General features: G+C 35.6%; 1 protein-coding gene across 2 annotated transcripts; it reads left to right on the top strand.

The window, feature by feature from the left end:
* Window positions 1-7,581: 7,581 nt before the first annotated feature.
* LOC134227405 (uncharacterized) lies at window positions 7,582-9,710 on the top strand. 2 transcript variants are annotated; one of them, XM_062708842.1, is made up of 5 exons: window positions 7,582-7,720; window positions 8,334-8,541; window positions 8,617-8,792; window positions 8,849-9,045; window positions 9,108-9,710. In XM_062708842.1, exons 2-5 carry the CDS (start codon window positions 8,433-8,435, stop codon window positions 9,388-9,390), a joined length of 765 nt encoding a protein of 254 aa, XP_062564826.1. In that variant the 5' UTR covers window positions 7,582-7,720; window positions 8,334-8,432; the 3' UTR covers window positions 9,391-9,710. The 2 variants fall into 2 exon arrangements, with proteins under 2 accessions (XP_062564826.1, XP_062564827.1); XM_062708843.1 differs by lacking the exon at window positions 7,582-7,720 and having other exon boundaries at window positions 8,411-8,541; window positions 8,598-8,792.
* The last annotated feature ends 10,209 nt before the right edge of the window (window positions 9,711-19,919 follow it).

Genomic DNA, 19,919 nt, shown 5'->3' with positions numbered 1-19,919 from the left:
GCTCTAATATGAACACTATGGATGGAAGCAGTTCCCGAGCAAAGCTTGAGAGCAAATCGATAATTTGTTTTGAAGTTGTGAAATCGCCGATTATGAAGACTTGATTTGATGTATTTTTGATCGTTTTAACGGTTAAAATAACAAAACGTATGGCACAAAAATCTTAATGTGACATCAAATCGAATGTGAATGCGAATGTAAATGACATCAATTTAATGTCAAAATATGTTTTCTATATGCTCTAATTATGTTTTCAGGCTTTGCTCGTAGAGCTCGTTACCCCTAGGATAGGATGTGACAAAAGAATTGCAACTGCCTTGTTGTTTCCTCAGTCGATTGCTTTGACGAGGTGGTGGCCAGTGCTTCCGAATATTTTTTATGCAAAATCCGCCGAATAGTACCGTGGGGGACCGAAATCCGTACAGCACCGAAATCCGTCCACCTCATGAGACATCAATAAATTAAAGCGGGTTAAAGGTAATTAATTTAGAAATAATTTATCTTATCCTGTCCAGGTACTTGGCAGTAAGCTTTTAGGGCATAGAAATGGAAAGAAGGCTTTGAAATAAAAACAACAAAAATTAAAAACAAATCGCCACCCACCAAACGCGGAGTTTCTGCCGCCATTTTGTTTTCGGGTAGAGCATAATTGCACCAAAAGTAACTATGTTTTAAATGATAATTGCGAATCATTACATAAGATAAGCGGAATACAAATCGAAGGGATCGCTTCTCAAGGTGCGTATTGAACTATTTACAGTGGTAGTTTAGTCAATCAGACTGCTTCAATTTAAATATTTAGTTTAAAAATAGCTGTACGGATTTTGATCCTTTGATTCGAAATCCGTCCACGGTGGACGGATTTCGATTCAGGAGTAGTTGAAATTTTCATTATTTTATCATGTTTTTCATAGTTTTTCATGAGTAAATGTGAAACACTTCAAAAGTAGAAGCCTTCATGCTCCTGTGTCAATGACAAACGTTTCGTTTACATTCGATTCCATGCCGATGCCCCACGATATATGTGAAAAAATCATTTTTTCTTTTTTTTTTTTTTAACTAATTTTATTTGCTAATTATCTAATACATGCATTCATCTCTTAGACTAGGTGTTCCGTGTTTTCTTAACACTATCATCCTAATTTGCTATGTTACGCTTTTAGTTATTATTAATACATTTCAATTGCCTCTGGCAGTTAGAATTTTTTTCCTCTGGTTGAATTGAACCATGTAGGAATTACAATGTTTTCAACTTGAACTAAACTTAACCTATTTTATACTAAGGGTACAAGGAGTTAATCGTTGCAATAGAAGATTGCAACGATTTTTGTCTAAAATTGGAAATTATTTTGTTGGACATTTGTTGCAATGTCTCAATATTAGAAATTCTATGAAGTTCATTGGTACTGTACCACGGAGGCAACTTCAAAATCATTTTCAAAATTTTATTTTGAATCCTCTGGAGTGCCTTTTTTCTGGTATTGCAGCAACTAGCCCATATTGGCACAGCATACAACATGGCAGTTCTAAAAATTTGTTTGTAAATCAAAAGTTTGTTCTTAAGACAAAGTTTTGATTTTCTGTTTATAAGTGGATATAGGCACTTAATATATTTGTTACATTTGGCTTGAAGGCCTTCAATGTGATTTTTAAAAGTTAATTTTTGATCTAGCAGAAGTCCTAAATATTTAGCTTCGCTAGACCAATTAATTGGAACCCCATTCATAGTGACAATATGTCTGCTAGAAGGTTTCAAATAAGAAGCTCTCGGCTTATGTGGGAAAATTATAAGCTGAGTTTTGGAAGCATTCGGGAAATTTTCCATTTTGCAAGTAAGTGGAGAAAATATCCAAACTTTTTTGCAATCTACTACAAATGACACGAAGGCTACGCCCTTTGGCTGAGAGACCTGTATCATCTGCAAACAAAGATTTTTGACACCCTGGTGGTAAATCAGGTAAGTCAGAAGTAAAAATGTTATACAATATGGGCCCCAGTATGCTGCCTTGCGGGACACCAGCCCTTACAGGTAATCTATCAGATTTAGTATTCTGATAGTTTACCTGCAGTGAGCGATCTGATAAATAATTTTGGATCAGTTTAATGATGTACAGAGGAAAATTAAAATTCATCAATTTTACAATCAAACCAAACCAAACACTGTCAAATGCTTTCTCTATATCAAGAAGAGCAACTCCAGTCGAATATCCTTCAGATTTGTTGAGCCGAATTAAGTTCGTAACTCTTAATAACTGATGAGTGGTTGAATGCCCATGGCGAAAACCAAATTGCTCATCAGCAAAAATAGAATTGTCATTAATATGAACTATCATTCTATTTAAAATAATCTTTTCAAACAGTTTGCTTATTGAAGAAAGCAAACTGATTAAGGATAACTAGAAGCCTCAGCTGGATTTTTGTACTGCTTCAAAGGTGGAACAACTTTGGCGTTTTTCCATTTATCTGGAAAGTATGCCAATTGAAAACATTTGATAAATAAATTAACCAAAAGGAAAAAGAGCTCTCAGGAAGTTTTTTGATAAGTATGTAGAAAATACCATCATCACCCGGGGCTTTCATATTTTTAAATTTTCTAGTAATAGATCTCACTTCATCCAAATTGGTTCCCAACGAAGGGTCAAAAACATTCTCTTGATTGAGAATGTCTTCGAAGCTCCGTGTAACCTGATCCTCAATTGGACTAGTGAGACCTAGACTAAAATTATGGGCACTCTCGAACTGCTGAGCAAGTTTTTGAGCCTTTTCGCCATTTGTTAATAAAATTTTATTTCCCTCTTTAAGCGCTGGAATTGGCTTTTGAGGTTTTTTAAGAATTTTCGTTAATTTCCAAAAGGGTTTCGAACTGGGATCCAACTTCGAGACACTATTCTCAAAGTTGGTATTTCTCAGAATAGCGAAACGTTTTTGCCTTTCTCGTATACAAAGTATACGTAAAGGCTACAGGATCACTCCAAAACCGAACTTTTGATAGAAGGCTCGGAGACCCATAGTGTTATATACCAATCGACTCAGTTCGACGAATTGAGGTGATGTCTGTATGTGTGTGTGTGTGTGTACAAAAATGTGAGACACAGTTTTTGGTACTTAGAATTATTCGATTTGCTCGCAACAAGTTGCAGTCGACGCGGATTGCGGTCTAGTTGTTTCCTATTGAAAATTGGCCCGATCGGTCATTGCGTTCCAAAGTTATTGAAAAAACATTGTTTTTCTGCCAAGGGTCCCCCCTTGGGAAAAAAATTTCAAAAACGAAAAAAAATTTTTTTTTCAAAGATTGCAGCAATGCACTCAAATGGCCGCAAATACATATGAATTGATGGAAAAAGTAAAATCTATCCCCCTAAAGTGCTATTTCAACCTCTCTTATGTGTTTTTCTTATTATTTTAATGCACGAGAAAGGCACCACCAACGCTAGGTGGATTTATCTGGGTTTTTAATTTCATTTTGCAAATCTCGCCAAATAACTTTCAACGCGGGATCGCGAGTTCTTTGGTATTGCCTTCTTCTCACATGTTTAAGACGGATCAGTAGCTGAAGATCGTCCACAATAATAATGGAGTTGAATTTAACTTCACATTTCGGAATTGCAATGCCTCTGGCTTCGACAATTAAATTTGTCAAAGATACGAGAGCATTATCAATATAACTTTTGGTATCGAGAGGAATATCAACATCAAAATTCCTATCGATATACGTTTTATATAAATCCCAATCAGCTCTATGATAATTAAAAGTAGAGCTGATTGGATTATAAATGGCTTCTTGTGAGATTTCAAATGTCACAGGAAGGTGATCAGAGTCAAAGTCAGCATGAGTTACCAATTGGCCACACAGCTGACTTGAGTCCGTTAAAACTAAATCAATTGTAGGATTTCGACTGGAAGAAAAACAAGTTGGTCTATTGGGATATTGAATAGTATAATATCCCGCAGAACAATCTTCAAATAAAATTTTACCATTGGAATTGCTTTGAGCATTATTCCATTGTTGAATGCTGCCTGAATCGGCAACATGACCGTTATTTTCCGTTGGGACATGGGTATAAACCTCATTTTGAGAAGAGAAATTTGGTCTACCAGCAGCGATGTTTGCATACGTAGGTACATTGGAAAAATTGGAATTTACTGAAGTGCTTGCTACCCGTTGACGAGCGGCAAAATTTGTTTGTGAATTGTGGTGGGTATGAATTGCTCGACCGGTAACCGGTTTCGAAATTTGAGCTTTGGAAAAATTTCTACCCGTCGAATCTGGGATCCGATTGGAATTTTCCGTCATCAATTTTGCACGGGAATTCAAAACTTTTTTGCGTGAAGGGCATTCCCAGAAATTGGATTTATGATTGCCCCCACAGTTAGCGCACTTAAATTTATTGGAATCTTCTCTCACAGGACATGCGTCCTTGGCGTGAGAGGTTCCACCACAAATCATGCATTTAGCATCCATGTGACAATGTTTGGTTCCATGACCCCACTTTTGGCACTTACGGCACTGGGTAGGGTTTTGGAAATTTCCTCCAGGCCTGCGGAAATGTTCCCATGTAACACGGACATGGGACATAATACAGGCCTTTTCCAACTTTTCATATTATTTAGTTCACTTTTGTTAAAATGAACTAAATAAAATTCTTGAGAAATGCCCCTCTGGGAAGTACCAGAGTGGGATTTCTTTTTCATCTTAATTACTTGGACTGGTGAAAATCCAAGTAATTGAGAAATTTCAATTTTAATCTCATCCAGTGATTTGTCATCACTGGGGAGACCTTTCAAGACGACTTTGAACAATCGCTCAGTTTTGTCGTCGTATGTGAAGAATTTATGGCGCTTCTCAGTTAAATAGTGAAGAAGACGTTTGCGATCGTCAAAGGATCCCGGCAAAACGCGGCAGTCACCCTTCCTAGCAATCTGAAATGAAACCTTGATCCCCTGAAGGTTACTCAAGATTTCATTCCGAAAGCCAGAAAACTCGGCAACAGATACCACAATTGGCTAAAGGTAGATTCGATTTGCTCAATTTCATCATTAATCAAATCGAACTGATTGCTCAGTTCGATAGGAGAAGAAACAATGTCAACATTAGATTTAGAAGGAATATCTGAAGTCTCCAGCTTCCTTCTGTTTTTTCCGCGCTTGGGCAGGACGGTCTTGAAACCTTGTTTCTTTGAAGGAAGTGGAGAATTCAGAGACTCCCCCTTCCTCTTGTTTTTGTTAATACTCATTGCTGAGCGTGGAGACGTGACCTTCTAAGAGGTTTTTCCCAGAACGGTGTCCCTGCAGGATTACCACCGCTTGTCGGAATTTTACTTCCGCAAACGGGTCCAACGTAAAACGAAGGCACGGGTCCTTGCAAAGATCGTAACGGGATCAGTGGGTACAAATAGCGCTAAGAAGCACCGTTGAAATTAAAATAGCTTCGGGTAGTATTAAAAACTTCCTTCCGCAAAGAGAGAAAGAACCGCACAGCACGAAAGCACGATGCGGTCTGAGTGAAAAAATCATGTTTTCTCGTTCTCTTCTTCCATAATTCGTAATAAAGGATGCTATGTACTATCAGAAAAAAGTTTTTGTAAGTTTTCATACGAGCATCGAATAGCTTGTTCAGAGTCAATTTATATCCGATTTACTTCCGTAATCTGAAAAAGTGTCGTATACGCCATTTTCCAAAAAAAATGTGTTAACGAAGAGTACTCATCGAGCTCTTAAGCAGAAAAATGACAAACATGCATGTTGTAATTTGGCGCTTCCGTCACTTTCTCAGATTACGGCAGTTTAGCTCAACATTTTGGAGGACTTTACAATAGCTGATGTAATCGTTAAAGCGTAGGGGAACGGAAAAGATAAAATTTTATTCACTTTAATTGTAGTGAACAGATAAAAAGAAGAGGCAAGTAAACACTTCAAGGTTACGGTGGATCAGTCACCTAACCAGAATGCATGCCGGCATGGTGCATAGATAGCAAAATGGACTTCCGGCCTGAGTTTAAAAGTAAATTATTTATCGAACAAATAAATTCGTTATATAAGATGAACCAGAATTTATGAACATTGCAAATACATGAACATCAATGCAATTTTTATTCGGATCGTCTGAAACGACACCAGTCGATATACCACGTACCCTTAGTGTGCCATGATGACTTGCCCAAACTTCTCAAGGCTTAACATCAGAGGATTCTAATGTGTCCACAACGGTCCATTGTTCAACAGTATGTGCCAACATTTGTATAATATAGCTTGAATTGCGCTGTGTTTCAGAGTTTTTGCTACCGATTATACAATATGTGTTCAAAAATCACGAACAAATCAAATGTGACAAAGCTGGAAAAACACTAATATGTATGACAACATTTTTTCAATCTATTTTATCCATCAATTCTGACAACATTTTACACGAAACCATACCGATGTGAATTGGTTGATGCCTTCATGCTCCGATGGCGATCCAGATTAGGGAATTTTCCAGTTTTTGTCTATAGGGTTGGACACATTTCTAGATAGGAGCATTTTTCCCACTGTTGTCGATTCGGCAGTTCATGTGTGAACAGATCGAATAGAAGGTTCAGTGATTTACGTTCTGCTAGTTCAGATATTATGCTGATAACTGCGTAGCCAACAGGTTTGTGCCTTTCAGCATTATGATCTGCAGTTGTTAGTGATTTTATAGTGCAGATAAGTGCTTTTCATATTTGTTTTCTCAGCATGTTCTGAAAACATTAAAAATTGTAGGTTCGTGAGGTTGTAGGTAACTATACAAACTTTCACGGAGACTGACTTACATGTCATTTATTTATAACCCCATGTTTCAACTATGATTTGTAACGTTTGTAAAATGTAAAAAAGGATTTTTTTTAACTTTCATCAAATGTTATGAAGAAACATATATTTTTTATATATGGCACAAACACCTTTGTATATTTTACAAACATTTAAGAAAAAGCCCCAGTCTTTGATCGTCTATATCACATTTTCTAACAAACGAAGTAATCAATTACCTTCTAATTTTTTCATCAGTGCGAGTTCACATTGCAAAACTATTCGGTTTCTAATAAATTGATGCAAATTGACAAATTGTGGACAATGCAGCGCTTAGTGGGACTATTTCTAGTGTTGTGCATTCGATAATTGACTTCCTCCGTGTAATTTCTTCAGATCTAATTCTGTTTGTCCACGGAAATTCTTCTGAATTGTCATTGATTCGTGAATCAGTTTTCCTCGGCGCTTACATATTAGGATACATATTAATATACATTAAGGCCATGGGTCTCCAGGGGGTCAAATGGCTAAATTTGATACTGGATAGAATATCCATCGCTGAAAATAATTTAAATGACCAAAATACTGTTTCAAACTACACAATGGGTTATAAAGGTTAGAAAGGAGCGTCAAAATATGAAAATCATTTTTTTACTTTTTTATGTAGACGAATCTAATATATGTAAATCAAATTATACAATACGACGTTTCCTCCCAAAAGTGACATTTTTCACCTTTCTTATGCGTTATTTTTGTTAGCTTATCATGCAGACACTATTAGTTTTAGAAAGCCGTAACAATCTTTTATACTTACAGCTATGTAGGCTGCGAATTTGGTGAACAGCGATTACATAATCAGTAATCTGTACTACTGATGGATGCTGACATTTCTTGATGTTTCATGAACACTTTATTCACTAATTTAATGCACCTGCGAATGTCTGGAACAAAAGTACGTATCTCCATCATAAAAAAATCTTTCAAACTTTAACTTGATTTCCGCAGCATTCTGTTGTTCTTCTACGATGTATCACCTGCAAGGCTCGCAGTCATTGTGTCAGAGAGGTAGACTTTACCAGAGAACTGTTTTCACTGGTAGAATCTTGTTTTAATCCACTTTTATCACTGTCCTCATTTCGGCTTCCAGTAGTAATAAACGATTGCAAATTTTTTTCCTACGAGTCACTATCACTGATACAGTTTAAAATGCCTCTGACGAATGCCCAACAATGGTCGAGTCATGAATGAAATAGCTTTTCATTTTGGAATAATTTTGTAAAATTATTTTTTGTGTTTTTAAGGTATTCATTATTCAAAAAATGTATATAACGATTTATTTTTTTTCATTTTGATTAATCTTTAAATTTTAGACAAATTATTTCATATAGTTTATCTAATCCAAACATTTAATTTTATAAAATATATTTATGTTGAGTTTCTGTATACACGAATAATAATTATTACTGTAAACAAATGGCACCAATAAACTAAAAATGGAGAGAAAATATGTTTTTTTTGACGTATCAGAATATTTTTAACCAAATTTTCCATTCTTTTTGTCATAGTTTTACATGGACACCATCCAATGTGGAATTGATTAATGCCTTCATGCTCCAGAGGTGATCCATGCTAGGGAATATACCAGCAATCGTTTATATAGGGCAATGATTTTTCCCAATCAGACGGAGGTTTCAGTTCTGATGCCGAAGCGATTAGTTTGTTTTTCTTGTATAGGCAGTTCAAGCTTTGATATATTTGATACATCCTATAATGGTGAGAAAGTTTTAATCTTGTTTTTAATTATTTAATTATTAATTGATTTTTTGAAGTGGTGCCTACATTTTCTAGTGCTGTGTTCAATTTTGGCTCAACATTGTTTGATATGTGAATCGACCAATAACGACATGAGGTCTTTGAGAGATGTGAACAAAGCTGCTTCAACTATTCCGACTGGGACAAGTTCAACCAAAATATTATCTCGTCGCAAAAGGTTCCTTGTGTTCCCCGAGGGTTCAAGTTTTTCGGTAAGATATGCTACATGCCCAAATATTCTAACATTAACACGATATTATACAAATAGATGGCTGTCTGTATGGGCATTGGTATCTATGGAAATCCAAATTATAATATGTTCAGTTGGGCTCTGAATTGGGGAGTTGCATACAATTTACCCAACCAAACGATAAGTTTCCAAGACGAGCTGATGGAATCCAAACCAGTTGCACAGCGAAGACATCGACGTGATTTGTATTACAAATTAGAGGTCGCCATGAATGAGTAAGTTTTCATGATTTTTACAGCAGGAGTGTTGTCAAACACTAACTTTGTTTCTTTTCCAGCATGGGCTACAATGGCCGGGAGTGCGTTTTACGAGCGCTGTGCGAAAGTAAGCAATCATTCGGGAAGAAAGGATCAAACATGATCACGGAGATACTACGAACGATGTTCAGTTTTCCAAAATCTAAAGTGTTGTCCTCTGAGCACAACGAGACCCGAACCTACGACGAGGCTCATCGGATAGGTAGGAACAAGGTGATATGCAATTCACTGTACCCTTCCTGTGGGTTTTCGCTTATAGACCTTGCGCTAGGAAAGTATTCAAACCCTCACCATTTGACGTAGATCAAAAGACAGTCCTTTCTCAGCTATACAATTTAATTTAGGCCTATTCTTGAAATCACGACACGGTTCTATAGCAGTTGCATTCGGTGATGATTTTCTTTAAATTTTACTCGTTTTGTTTTTCTTTCAAAAAGTGTCATTTTTGTCATTTGATTTTTTTTTGTCTTTAGTAAGTTATTAATAATTAGTGCCAGTAAATGTAATTCATTATAAACAAATATTTAAAAAAAGCTTTCGCTCTCTACCAATTGAAGGTTTGTTGTCGTCATTTTCGAGGTGGATGTTCGATTGTGGCTCTCAATAATACAATAAACAGCTAGTTATCCAATTTCCGATAATCATTATTTATTATTATTGTTAGATGACATTACTTTTATCAATTAAAAATTTCTTTCAATATCTACATAACAAATATTTTGGATGTACGAAACTTTCGGTGACGGGGATTTATAAAGATCTTGATGAGGCGCGGGGTCCTTCTTAGCCTAGCGAATAGAAGCGCGGTTGCAAAGCAAAGGGTTTAACTCCTGGTTGCGAATTCTCCTGGACAAAAAAGTATCATCGTGTTAGCCTCAGGATATACGAATGCAAAAATGGTAAACTTGACTTAGAAACCTCACAGTTAATAATGTTAATAAGTGCTTAAAAATACTAAGCTGGTGGGCGACAATGTGAATGTTCCAGTGAGGGGTTGCGATGAGAGCAAAGAAAAAAAAGTCACGAAACAGATATGTAACTTACCAAAGATATTGTTATTAATAAAAGTACGAATGAAACTTGAAGTAATAGAATGCGAATGATCTATGCCACAATTTTCGTCATTATCTACTTGATTGCTTCTTCTGTGTCATGTGATTGTGGGAGTAAATGTTAGTTTGGATGTACTATGTAAAAGCATCACCATTTTCGAATTAAGGCTTTTTTTTATTACATTCTACCAACTCTACCACAAGTGACAATCGTGTAGTCTATCGAAGACTGGTTTCCTACTCACCACTGTCTCCGCATGGAGCCAACTTCTATGCGAGGCAAGCAGCTAAGAATTATACAACCCGGAAATCTGTATTGCGATGAGCATTCAAGAGAATTTCCTCAAAATATCAAGTTTTCCCGAGTGATTATATTTTTTTTATAAAAGTTTTAAGAATCTTAACTACAGATACCTTTCGCCATGCAAGTCACTCCTGTTAAGCGTGCTTTAAAACTTGTAATTCGTTGGTTTCAACAGCTCTGTGAATTATGAATCACGGCTAGACTATAAATGTATAACTTTAAGGACAAGGTGAAACGAACCGATGACAAACATTGTAGCTTGAAAATAGTTTTTCACTTCTCCAGCCATGGCCATTGTGATATGAGGAGATCGGATAGATGGACAAAGTATTTATATTCGTCCATACTTTACCATCCGTTTTTTTTTCACATTAGTTGTGGTTGAACCAAAATGTATATTTGGGTGATAATAAGTAGATATGAGTTAATATACAGGTGTGTCCAGCTATGCATCACCTTAATGTCAATTTAAAAGTGTTAAACCATTCTAATTTAAAATTTAAACATTAGTCATATACAACTCATAATAAAGCATTACATCACTGACATCGTTACTCACTATCCTGTTATTAACGTTACCTTTCCAAATAAGACTATTGCTGACTCGCTGCTCAGTATACTGTGGTTGACCCCAGTTACTTTAGTTGTAAACAGACTATTTGCGCTAATTTCAGTTCGTTGGATCTAAAACGCCACTTTCACCCTGAGTAAGTTTTCAATTTGGTTTCTTGATTTCTTATTTATTTTATGCAGAGTGATTAGCAATTTGTTAGCGGTTGCGTTTCTGCTTTATGCGTGGTTTGAGATACAACGGTAAAAACTGATAGTTCTTCCATGTATTTGATTTCCTGTTTACATTAATATTTCCCTAGTGACATTGAGGCTTAATACTTGTTTTATTGCCATCTCGTATGGAAAATCATGGTCCGCAAAACCGTTAGAGATCAAACAATGTTGTTTTTATATGTTTGCTAATTTGTTTTTTAAGTCATTTAATTTATATTCTAGGCTCAGTCATGTGTGATACTTTGCGGAGCCGCAATTCTGAAGTATGGTATTTTTATAATGTATATCTTCTTATCATTAACAGTTATTTGGGAAGGAACATAGCCCAAAATACTCGTGGTGTGGTGACTCAGAGATGTACATTGCTTTATTCTGGACGGACGGGGTAGGGTTTTCGGTTTAGGTAATTTCGGCTTAGCTTCTTTTTTAAATTTCTCGTATACTAAGTTAGGTACACTGCGAGAAGTGAAAAAGCAAAATCGAAAGTTCATGTTTACATTATTGTAAAACCAGTTCATAAGATCTAAATGCAATAAAAGTAGGGGAACTGCTCCTTGAATTCATACCATGTACCCAAATCAATACCATTCGAAAACAAAGAATCGGTGCGCAAATTGTTTTATTTCTCATTTTTGTGATTTTTTTCAGCAGTGAGCACGCCGGATAACAACAAAACACGACACAAATTGAGCCTAAATTGCCTGTTCTGCGAATGTTATTGATATAGGAGCATGTTATTAATAATGGATCAGATACCCTATGTACATTTCCAATTTTTCCAATCAATTTTTACACTTACCACCTTTTTCCGCTTCCCCCAGTGTACCTTATACGTAAAGGCCACGATCGCTTGAAAAACAAACTTTTTATAGAAGGCCTGGAGACCCATAGTGTTGTATACGGATCGACTCAGCTCCACGAATTGAGGTGATGTCTGTGTGTATGTATGAGTGTGTCTGTGCGCACCCACCCAACAAAATGTGGCAAAATAGTCACTTATTTTTCAGACACTTATCCTTAACCGATTTGCTTGCAACAAGTTGCATTCAACATTGTTTCCTATTAAAAATTGGCGAGATCGGACTATGGACTCTATAGTTATGGTCAAAATATACTTTATATAGAAAAATCTTGCAACAAATTGCATTCGACGCAGAATTTTGTCCCATTGTTTCCTATTGAAAATTGGACAGATCGAACTATGGGCTTGGACATAATGGCCAAAATACTATTTTTTATATGCACGGGAAAGACAACATCACCGCTAGGTGGATAAATCAGGGTTTTTTCTTCTTCAATGGCTCTGTAGTTCTACTGAACTTGGCCTGCTCATCATTTGGATGAATAAGTCATTTTACCGAACATGTCATTTGCCGTGTCGGACATTTGGCCGAATAGGTTATTTGAAAAGTGAGGAATGATGTGTGAGAAGTGAGAGGTCTTTCTACTTATTTCCCACATCTTACTTCTTACAGTGAGAAGTGCGAAATTATGAGTGAGAAGCGTGTCGTCGCAATTTTTACTCCTCATTTCATACTTCTCACTGGAAAAGTGAAAAAAGAGTAGTGAGAAACCTCACTTTCTCACTTTGCACTACTCACTTTTTACAGTGAGGAGTGAGAAGTGAAACGTTTCACTTCTCACTTCTCGCTGTTGAAAAAAGAGTAGTGCGAAGTGAGAAGTGAGACGTCTCACTTCTCACTACTCACTTTCTACAATGAGGAAAAAGAAAGGAGGAGTAAGAATTGAGACGTTCCGCTTCTCACTGTAAATAGGACGGAGCGCGAAGTGAGTAGTAAGGCGTTTCTCTATTCACTTCCCGCTTCTCACTTTTCACAGTGAGACGTGAGAAGTAAATCGTGTCATTTCTCATTTCTCATTGCGGAAAGTGAGTAGTGCGAAGTGAGAAGTGAGACGCCTCACTACTCACTTCTAATTTCTCACTTTTTACAGTGAGAAGTAAGAAATGAGGAGTGAGAGTGAGTAGTAAGACCTTCACTTCTTACTTCGTACTACTTACTTTTTGCAGTGAGAAGTGAGAAATGCGGAGTGAGAAGTGAGACATTCCACTATCCTATGTCCTATTCGAGTAAATGTTCCATTCGGCCAATTGTCCTATTCGGCCAAATGACTTTCGGACTAATGGTCTGTTCGGCCAAATAGTATATTCAGTCAAACAAGTTTCGGCCAAAAGGATATTAGAAAACATGGTAGAGTAGAGTGGGGCAATAGTACGTACTTAGATTTCAATCGATCATGTGGTCTTTATGAAGCAAGCTTCTGCATATCAAATCAATGTCGATGATTCATATAAGGTACACTGGGGGAAGTGGAAAAGGAAAAATCGATAGTTCATGTTCAAATTATTGTAAAACCAATTTAAATGATCTAAATGCATTCAATCATTAGGGGCCGTCCAGAAACCACGTGGTCATATAGGGGGAGGGGGGTTTTGGAAAATGACCACGATAAGCCATATGGGGGGAGGGGGGTGTTGCTCTCGAACCACGTGGTTTTTTTTAACACGAAAATTTTTGGTAAATAACAATAGCGGTGTAAAAAATACAAATCATCAAATTAATTGATTTAATCATTAAACGCAAAGCGCATCTTAGAACCGATGCCCACGTAGCGTCTTTTCAACTCAGTGTTAAAAAGAATTTAGCATTAAGCATCGAGAAAACCCGGTAACGCAGCGTCGGTCGCAACGCCGATGCATATCTGAGTTATTTGGCCAACTTAGCTTTAGATCCTATTTCCATAAAAAAAAATAAACGAAAAAGCAGGTTGCGTTTCAGTCTCAATTTTCACCAAAAAAATTGGGAAAGAAAAATGAAAATTTTTTTTAAATCCGCCGCAGATGGTTTTGGCATCACGCCGCCGACACTTTTGCATCGGCGGACTACAGCTACAATTTTGAAAACTGTTCATGTTTTTACAATAATTCAAGAAAAATCTTCAAAAGAATGTCTTGTGGATATTCAGGAAAAATCCAGTAAAAAAATTTCCTGTAAAAACTTTGACCTTACTTCATACAATCCTGATAAAGTGCTAGCATTCAGAATGTTTTTTGAACAATTCTCTCTGGAAAATTTTGCTTGTAAATTTTGCTACAAATTGGTCATGAAAAAAAAAACAAAACATCGCCAGTGTAAATGCCGAAAAAAATTCCATGTGAATTCTGTCTGAAAATTCAAAACAGTCTCGTGGGAAATACAAATAATTTTCGGTGGAAAAAAATGTTCATATTTTCATATTTTTTTTACATTCTAATGAATTTCTTCGACAAGTTCTTCCGAATCTTCACCAGAAATTCTATTTCATTTCCAAAATAAGTTTTTCGAACATTTTAGGAGTGCACTTCAAAATGTTCAGTCTCCAGTTAGCCTTACGAGCAAAGGCATAGGATTGCCAATCCGGAGATGACGAGTTCGATTCTCGTTCCTGTCTAGGATGTTTTCGGGTGTCAAACATTGTCGACACCCTAGGTATAATGTATCCTTCGTACTTGCTACACAAGATATATAATCGTACAATTGCTGGCATTTAAAACTTTCAATTTATAACTGAGGAAATGCTAATAGAATAAACTAAGTTGAAAAGCAGACCAACTTCCAGTTGGAATATGGAGCCATAGAAGAAGAAGAAGACTTCTAAATTTTTCAAGAAAAAATCTTCTGAATTTTCATGAGAAATTAAATAGCCAATGGCACATGAAACACTTTGATATTACCGTTGATTTTTTGTTTTTGGATTTTTGTTTTCAAATTTGGAATTTTGAAATGAAATTTTTTACGCTCTTTGTGAATTCTATCACATTTTTTAAATTTTCCAAATATTTTTTTTTATTCGAGGCATTATTTAGAATTTCCACGGAAGAGTCTATGGATTATCTTCAAAAAATACTTTGGATTTTCAAAGAATAAATCTTTAGAATTCTCAAGGTTCGTGTTTTTTTTAATTTGCACCATAAATTCTTCGAAAATTTCATGGGAAATTCATTCTTCTTCAGAAAGTCCTTTTGATTTCTTTGTAGTTTCAGCTAAACATTGCTTTAAATCTTTACCATGCAAAGAAGCACAAGAAATGACTTAAAAATTTTAAGGAATTTTCACATCAGAAAATCTTTTAAATTTTGATTTAATTTTCTAAGGAATTCCTATTGGAATTGCTTCTAAAGTACAACCTTCACAAGTACTACAAAAGTGCAATTTTTTTCGTTATTTCCACTTGTAAAAACATCGAAATATCCTCGGGAAATTCATTATTGGTGTTTAAGATGAACTTTTTTTCGATTTTCTACTGGAAAATCTTAGGAATTTCCATCGGAAATATTTTGGTATACTCCAAATAATTTCTTTTGGAAATTAAAAAAAACTGCTGAAAATTTCTAAGATTTTTTTGAAAAACGAAAAAAAATTTCCATTGAAAATTTAGAAGAATTTCCTTTGAAGATTCATTAAATTTGCCCAGGATTTTGAAAAAAATCTTTAGAGATTCTGTAAAAAAAGTAAGCTGGATTTTTTTTCTAATTTATACCGGAAGTTCTTCGGAATTTGATGTTTATTGGAATTTTCATCGTAAATACGCATTTAGGATCCTTCTACGGATTCTTCTAGTTCTTCAAAATTTCTACCGAATCTACCTACCGAATTTCGAAAAAAAAAATCGTTGAAATACTGAAGATTTTTCCGTGGAGATTCCGAAGAATTTCTTCTAACTATTCTGAAGGGTTTCCCTTGCAACTCCAGAATAATTATTCTTGAAAATTAGGAAGATCTTGGAATTTAAAATTCATCCAAGCAATAAATGTAGGCAGTTATTTAGGATTAAGAAGCCTAGCTCTTATGAAATTGAATAATTAGGCTAATTGATCGAAAAATTTAATAATGCACCTAATTAGAACATTTAGGTGCATTTTTAAATTTTTCCATCAATAATGCACAAAATTCTAGTAGTGCGTATGAAAAAGGTTATGACATAGAGAAGTTTGCATTTAAAAAATCAACATGAAATTCTAAATAAAATGCTTTTTAAATTCATAAAAGGGTCTTAGAACTATGAAGAGTCCGCCGATATGAAAAAAGTGGCAGTGTTCCAGAAAAAAACACTCCAATTCCTAAAACAATCTAGGGTAATAAATAGTGTTATAATAACGATTGAAATTGAATTCCAAAACAAATCTCAACCCTTTCAGGACGGATGGGTCATATATGCCCAGCGTTTTAGATTGTCTATTAAATCACAAAAGAGAGCTAGACCACCATTTTCTTCAGTAAAATTGTTCTTCTAGATATTGGTTTTACAGAAAAAAATATGGGAGCTCAAATTTGACTGACCCTGAAAACTCAATTATCCGAAACTTTGGGAAGATTTCGATTCTAAGAGCATGCAAATGAAGTTGAAATGTTTGAATCATTCTGAACACTCAGATAAGATGGGTCATCCTGAACGTTAAGCCAGTGATTGCTCTCAAGTTCAGCCCACGACTTCTCGGGTGATCAATCATGACATTTGTAATGTCCTCATCATCGGTATGTACCCAATCCGATGAAATAAGCATATGATCCTAATTTCCATTAACATGAGATCTAAGAGACAAGGTACCCAAAATTATCTTGAGTCAACATCAAGCTGCACAATGACTATGCCTTTTTTGTAGGGCCTTAGAAGCACTGGGTTCACGGACTTGAATGATTAAGTAGTTTAAACATTACGACTTCCAGGACGTTTTTTAAAACCTAAAAGTTTTGTATAACCTAAGTCGAGTCAAGTACGAAACACTGAAGACGACCTTACTGTTGAGGTCGAAATACGTATCTGTCAAGGTACAATCAAGTGGTGGAATTAAATGGGAAGGTACAAATTCGTCTTATGACAAGTAAAGACATTAAAAAGCTCAACATAATTTTTTTAACTAAAAAGTCTGTAGTAGCTTGTACAAATAACAATTGTCATATCAAACCAATGGACCTAATTGGATATTAAATCATACATCATTCATAATTTGGTTAATTGGATAAATCCAATGATCCGAACTCCAAAATGATAATTGATCTATAATATATTCATTCTTCTATGAGTCGCTTATGAAAATACCATTGACTGAAGCATATTCGAGATATGGAATAGAAGTTCCTTGGGAAATTATTCGAAAGACATCAGAGTGACCGAAAAAATATGTTTAGTATGGCATCATTGGATTCCACGAGTCAATATCAAAATAAAATTTCAATGAAGAATTAGAAATTTTGAGAGATGAGCCAGCTCTAGATTATTTATTAGAGAAAAAATAGAAATTTTCCATAATAGAATTGGAAATTGCCAATAAAGAAATCATGGTATGAGTATTAAATAAATATAGAATTACTGCAAATAATGCAAAATTTCCATAAACAGTTGAAAATTTTCCACAAAACAATAATAAATTAGCACTTGTAAAAGCAAAAATTGCAATTATGTATAGGGATATTTTGGAAAATTTCTAAACCATTACAAATTTTTCTCGAAATTTTTATAACATATTCGCGAGTCCGCATTTTTTTTGTATCCTCCTGATGCATCGAAGGTATGCGTGTTCTAGATAACCTAATATATGATACACATTACAACATGATAACATCATAAAAATCTTCGAAATAATGAAAATTTATAATTTTCATGCTGGGTTTTAGTTTGATTTTGAATCAGTTGAAATTGTCCATCTTCAAAATTGATCGGATTAACCATATGTTTTAGTTACAAAGGTTGTTTTTTTAATTTTTGTGCTTGAAAAAAAAACCACGTGGTCAAAGGGGGGGGAGGGGGGGTCTGCCAAATGACCACGATAGACCACATGGGGGGAGGGGGGGTTGAAAATCTTCAAAAATATGACCACGTGGTTTCTGGATGGCCCCTTTGCAGTTTATCACCTCAGAATGCAAGTTCGCATTGTTTTCTTTCGTTCTGAAGTGATAAACCAGAGAGAGATCTGCTGCTTGTCACTTTTGTTTAAGGGGGAGGGGTCGACGGGGAGAGTCTTCTCTTGCAACATTCGCCCTTATTCCGGATGGAGCTTGAATTGAGCATTGTATAGCCACCCATGATTTGTACAATCACATATGCTATGCTATGCTATGCTATGGATTAACGGAATAGGTCCCCAAGGAATTGTTGAAATAGGTAGGGAAGGGCTGGTTGTGCCTTCTTGAACACTAAGTGTACGTAAAATCTGTATGTTCGCCCCAAAGATGATTTTTTTTAAGGAAAATGAGACTTACATTGGTATAAGCTTATCGACTCAGTTTTACGAATTGATATGATGTCTGTGTGTGCGTGTTTGTATGTATGTGTGTGCTCAATACACGTACAAAATTATCACCAATTTTCATGCACTTGTTCCTACCCGATTTGTTCGCAACAAATTACATACATTCAACGGCGAAACTTGTTATGAATATAAATGAATATGTATTATGGAATATATTTACCTATCAGTGCTACTTTTATCTTTCTCGTACATTTTTTTCATGTGTAAAATATTGAAATTATTGAGATTCGTTTTAGTAGAACCCTTATTGCAAGACAAGTGAAAAACGCACTCTTACCCCACCGGTGAGGTAAGAGTGTGCATCGGGTGGGGTAAGAGTACGCATTCATCCAATCATGTGCTGTAAGTATATATAAAACAAATAAGAGTTAATAACACTTAATTGATGTTTAATAAACACTAATTAGGAAATGTTTAAAGATTACGTAACTCTTAAAGGGGGAGGGGCCCCTAGAAATGTGCACTTTCATATGAAAAACCATTGCTTTTTTTATATACAAAAAACTACAGAGGTAAAAATATATTAGGTTTCGCGTAGCTTAAACAAAGGAATTTTCCTTAAAGAAAGTCCACCAATCACGTAACGTAAAATTTGGCTATTTAATCAGGTGGGGGACCTTATCTTACACTTTTTGTATGAATCCGACAAAAATAATATGGATCGTCATACATCTCGCAACCCCCCCTGCTAAGCGTTGTGTAATTTATGAATGTTTCTTTTGATTAAATGAAATTATCATTTAGATGAAATTGTGTTTTCGTACTATGTTTAGGTGTACGTACAACAACTCCTGATACAATTTCATTATTTCGCTTCAGTGCCTTGTTCGCTTAGTCCTTTTGTCTCTTTTTTCATAGTTGTGGATCTAGTTTAGAAGTAGTCTTGTTTCGGCCGGCGATACGGGTTTGACATCAGTACTTGAAGATTCACATGCGTACTTTTGCCCCACCCCTTCCTGCGTACTTTTACCCCACAGCCCCAAAAATTATTCAAGTAATGGTTTTGACTTCTTGGAAAACCAACCGGATCGGTGTTCTGCAGCATAAAGTACTCTAACAGTAGGCTATCGAAATGGTATAATGTTCACCTGATTGAACGTATACATGGTAATGAAATACTAGTTGCGGAAACACAATTATTTTCAGTAACATGGCCAAAGAATTATCCAACTCCATACCTTTCTTATTGTTTATTCAAATCGTTCACAATTACACATGATAATGGTTGGCCAGAATACCTGTCGAACTGATGCAGTGCTGCTAGTTTATCTTTTTTATGGCTAAAAACATCGAAAACGTACTCTTACCCCACACGCACTCTTGCCACACTCTACTCTATATGATGTGCTTCAATCATTCAATCAATATGATTGATACCGCG

The sequence above is a fragment of the Armigeres subalbatus genome, chromosome 3 (assembly GCF_024139115.2).
Source record: "Armigeres subalbatus isolate Guangzhou_Male chromosome 3, GZ_Asu_2, whole genome shotgun sequence".
Classification (NCBI taxonomy): domain Eukaryota; kingdom Metazoa; phylum Arthropoda; class Insecta; order Diptera; family Culicidae; genus Armigeres; species Armigeres subalbatus.
The sequence above is the reverse complement of the archived record's forward strand: the minus strand, read 5'-3'. Positions and strand labels throughout refer to the sequence as shown.

Coding starts and splice junctions, on each gene's coding strand:
- LOC134227405 (XM_062708842.1), top strand. CDS start 8,433: ATGATTTTTCCCAATCAGACGGAGGTTTCAGTTCTGATGCCGAAGCGA. Junction 8,793..8,848: donor CCGAGGGTTCAAGTTTTTCG/GTAAGATATGCT, acceptor TTATACAAATAG/ATGGCTGTCTGTATGGGCAT. Junction 9,046..9,107: donor TTAGAGGTCGCCATGAATGA/GTAAGTTTTCAT, acceptor TTTCTTTTCCAG/CATGGGCTACAATGGCCGGG.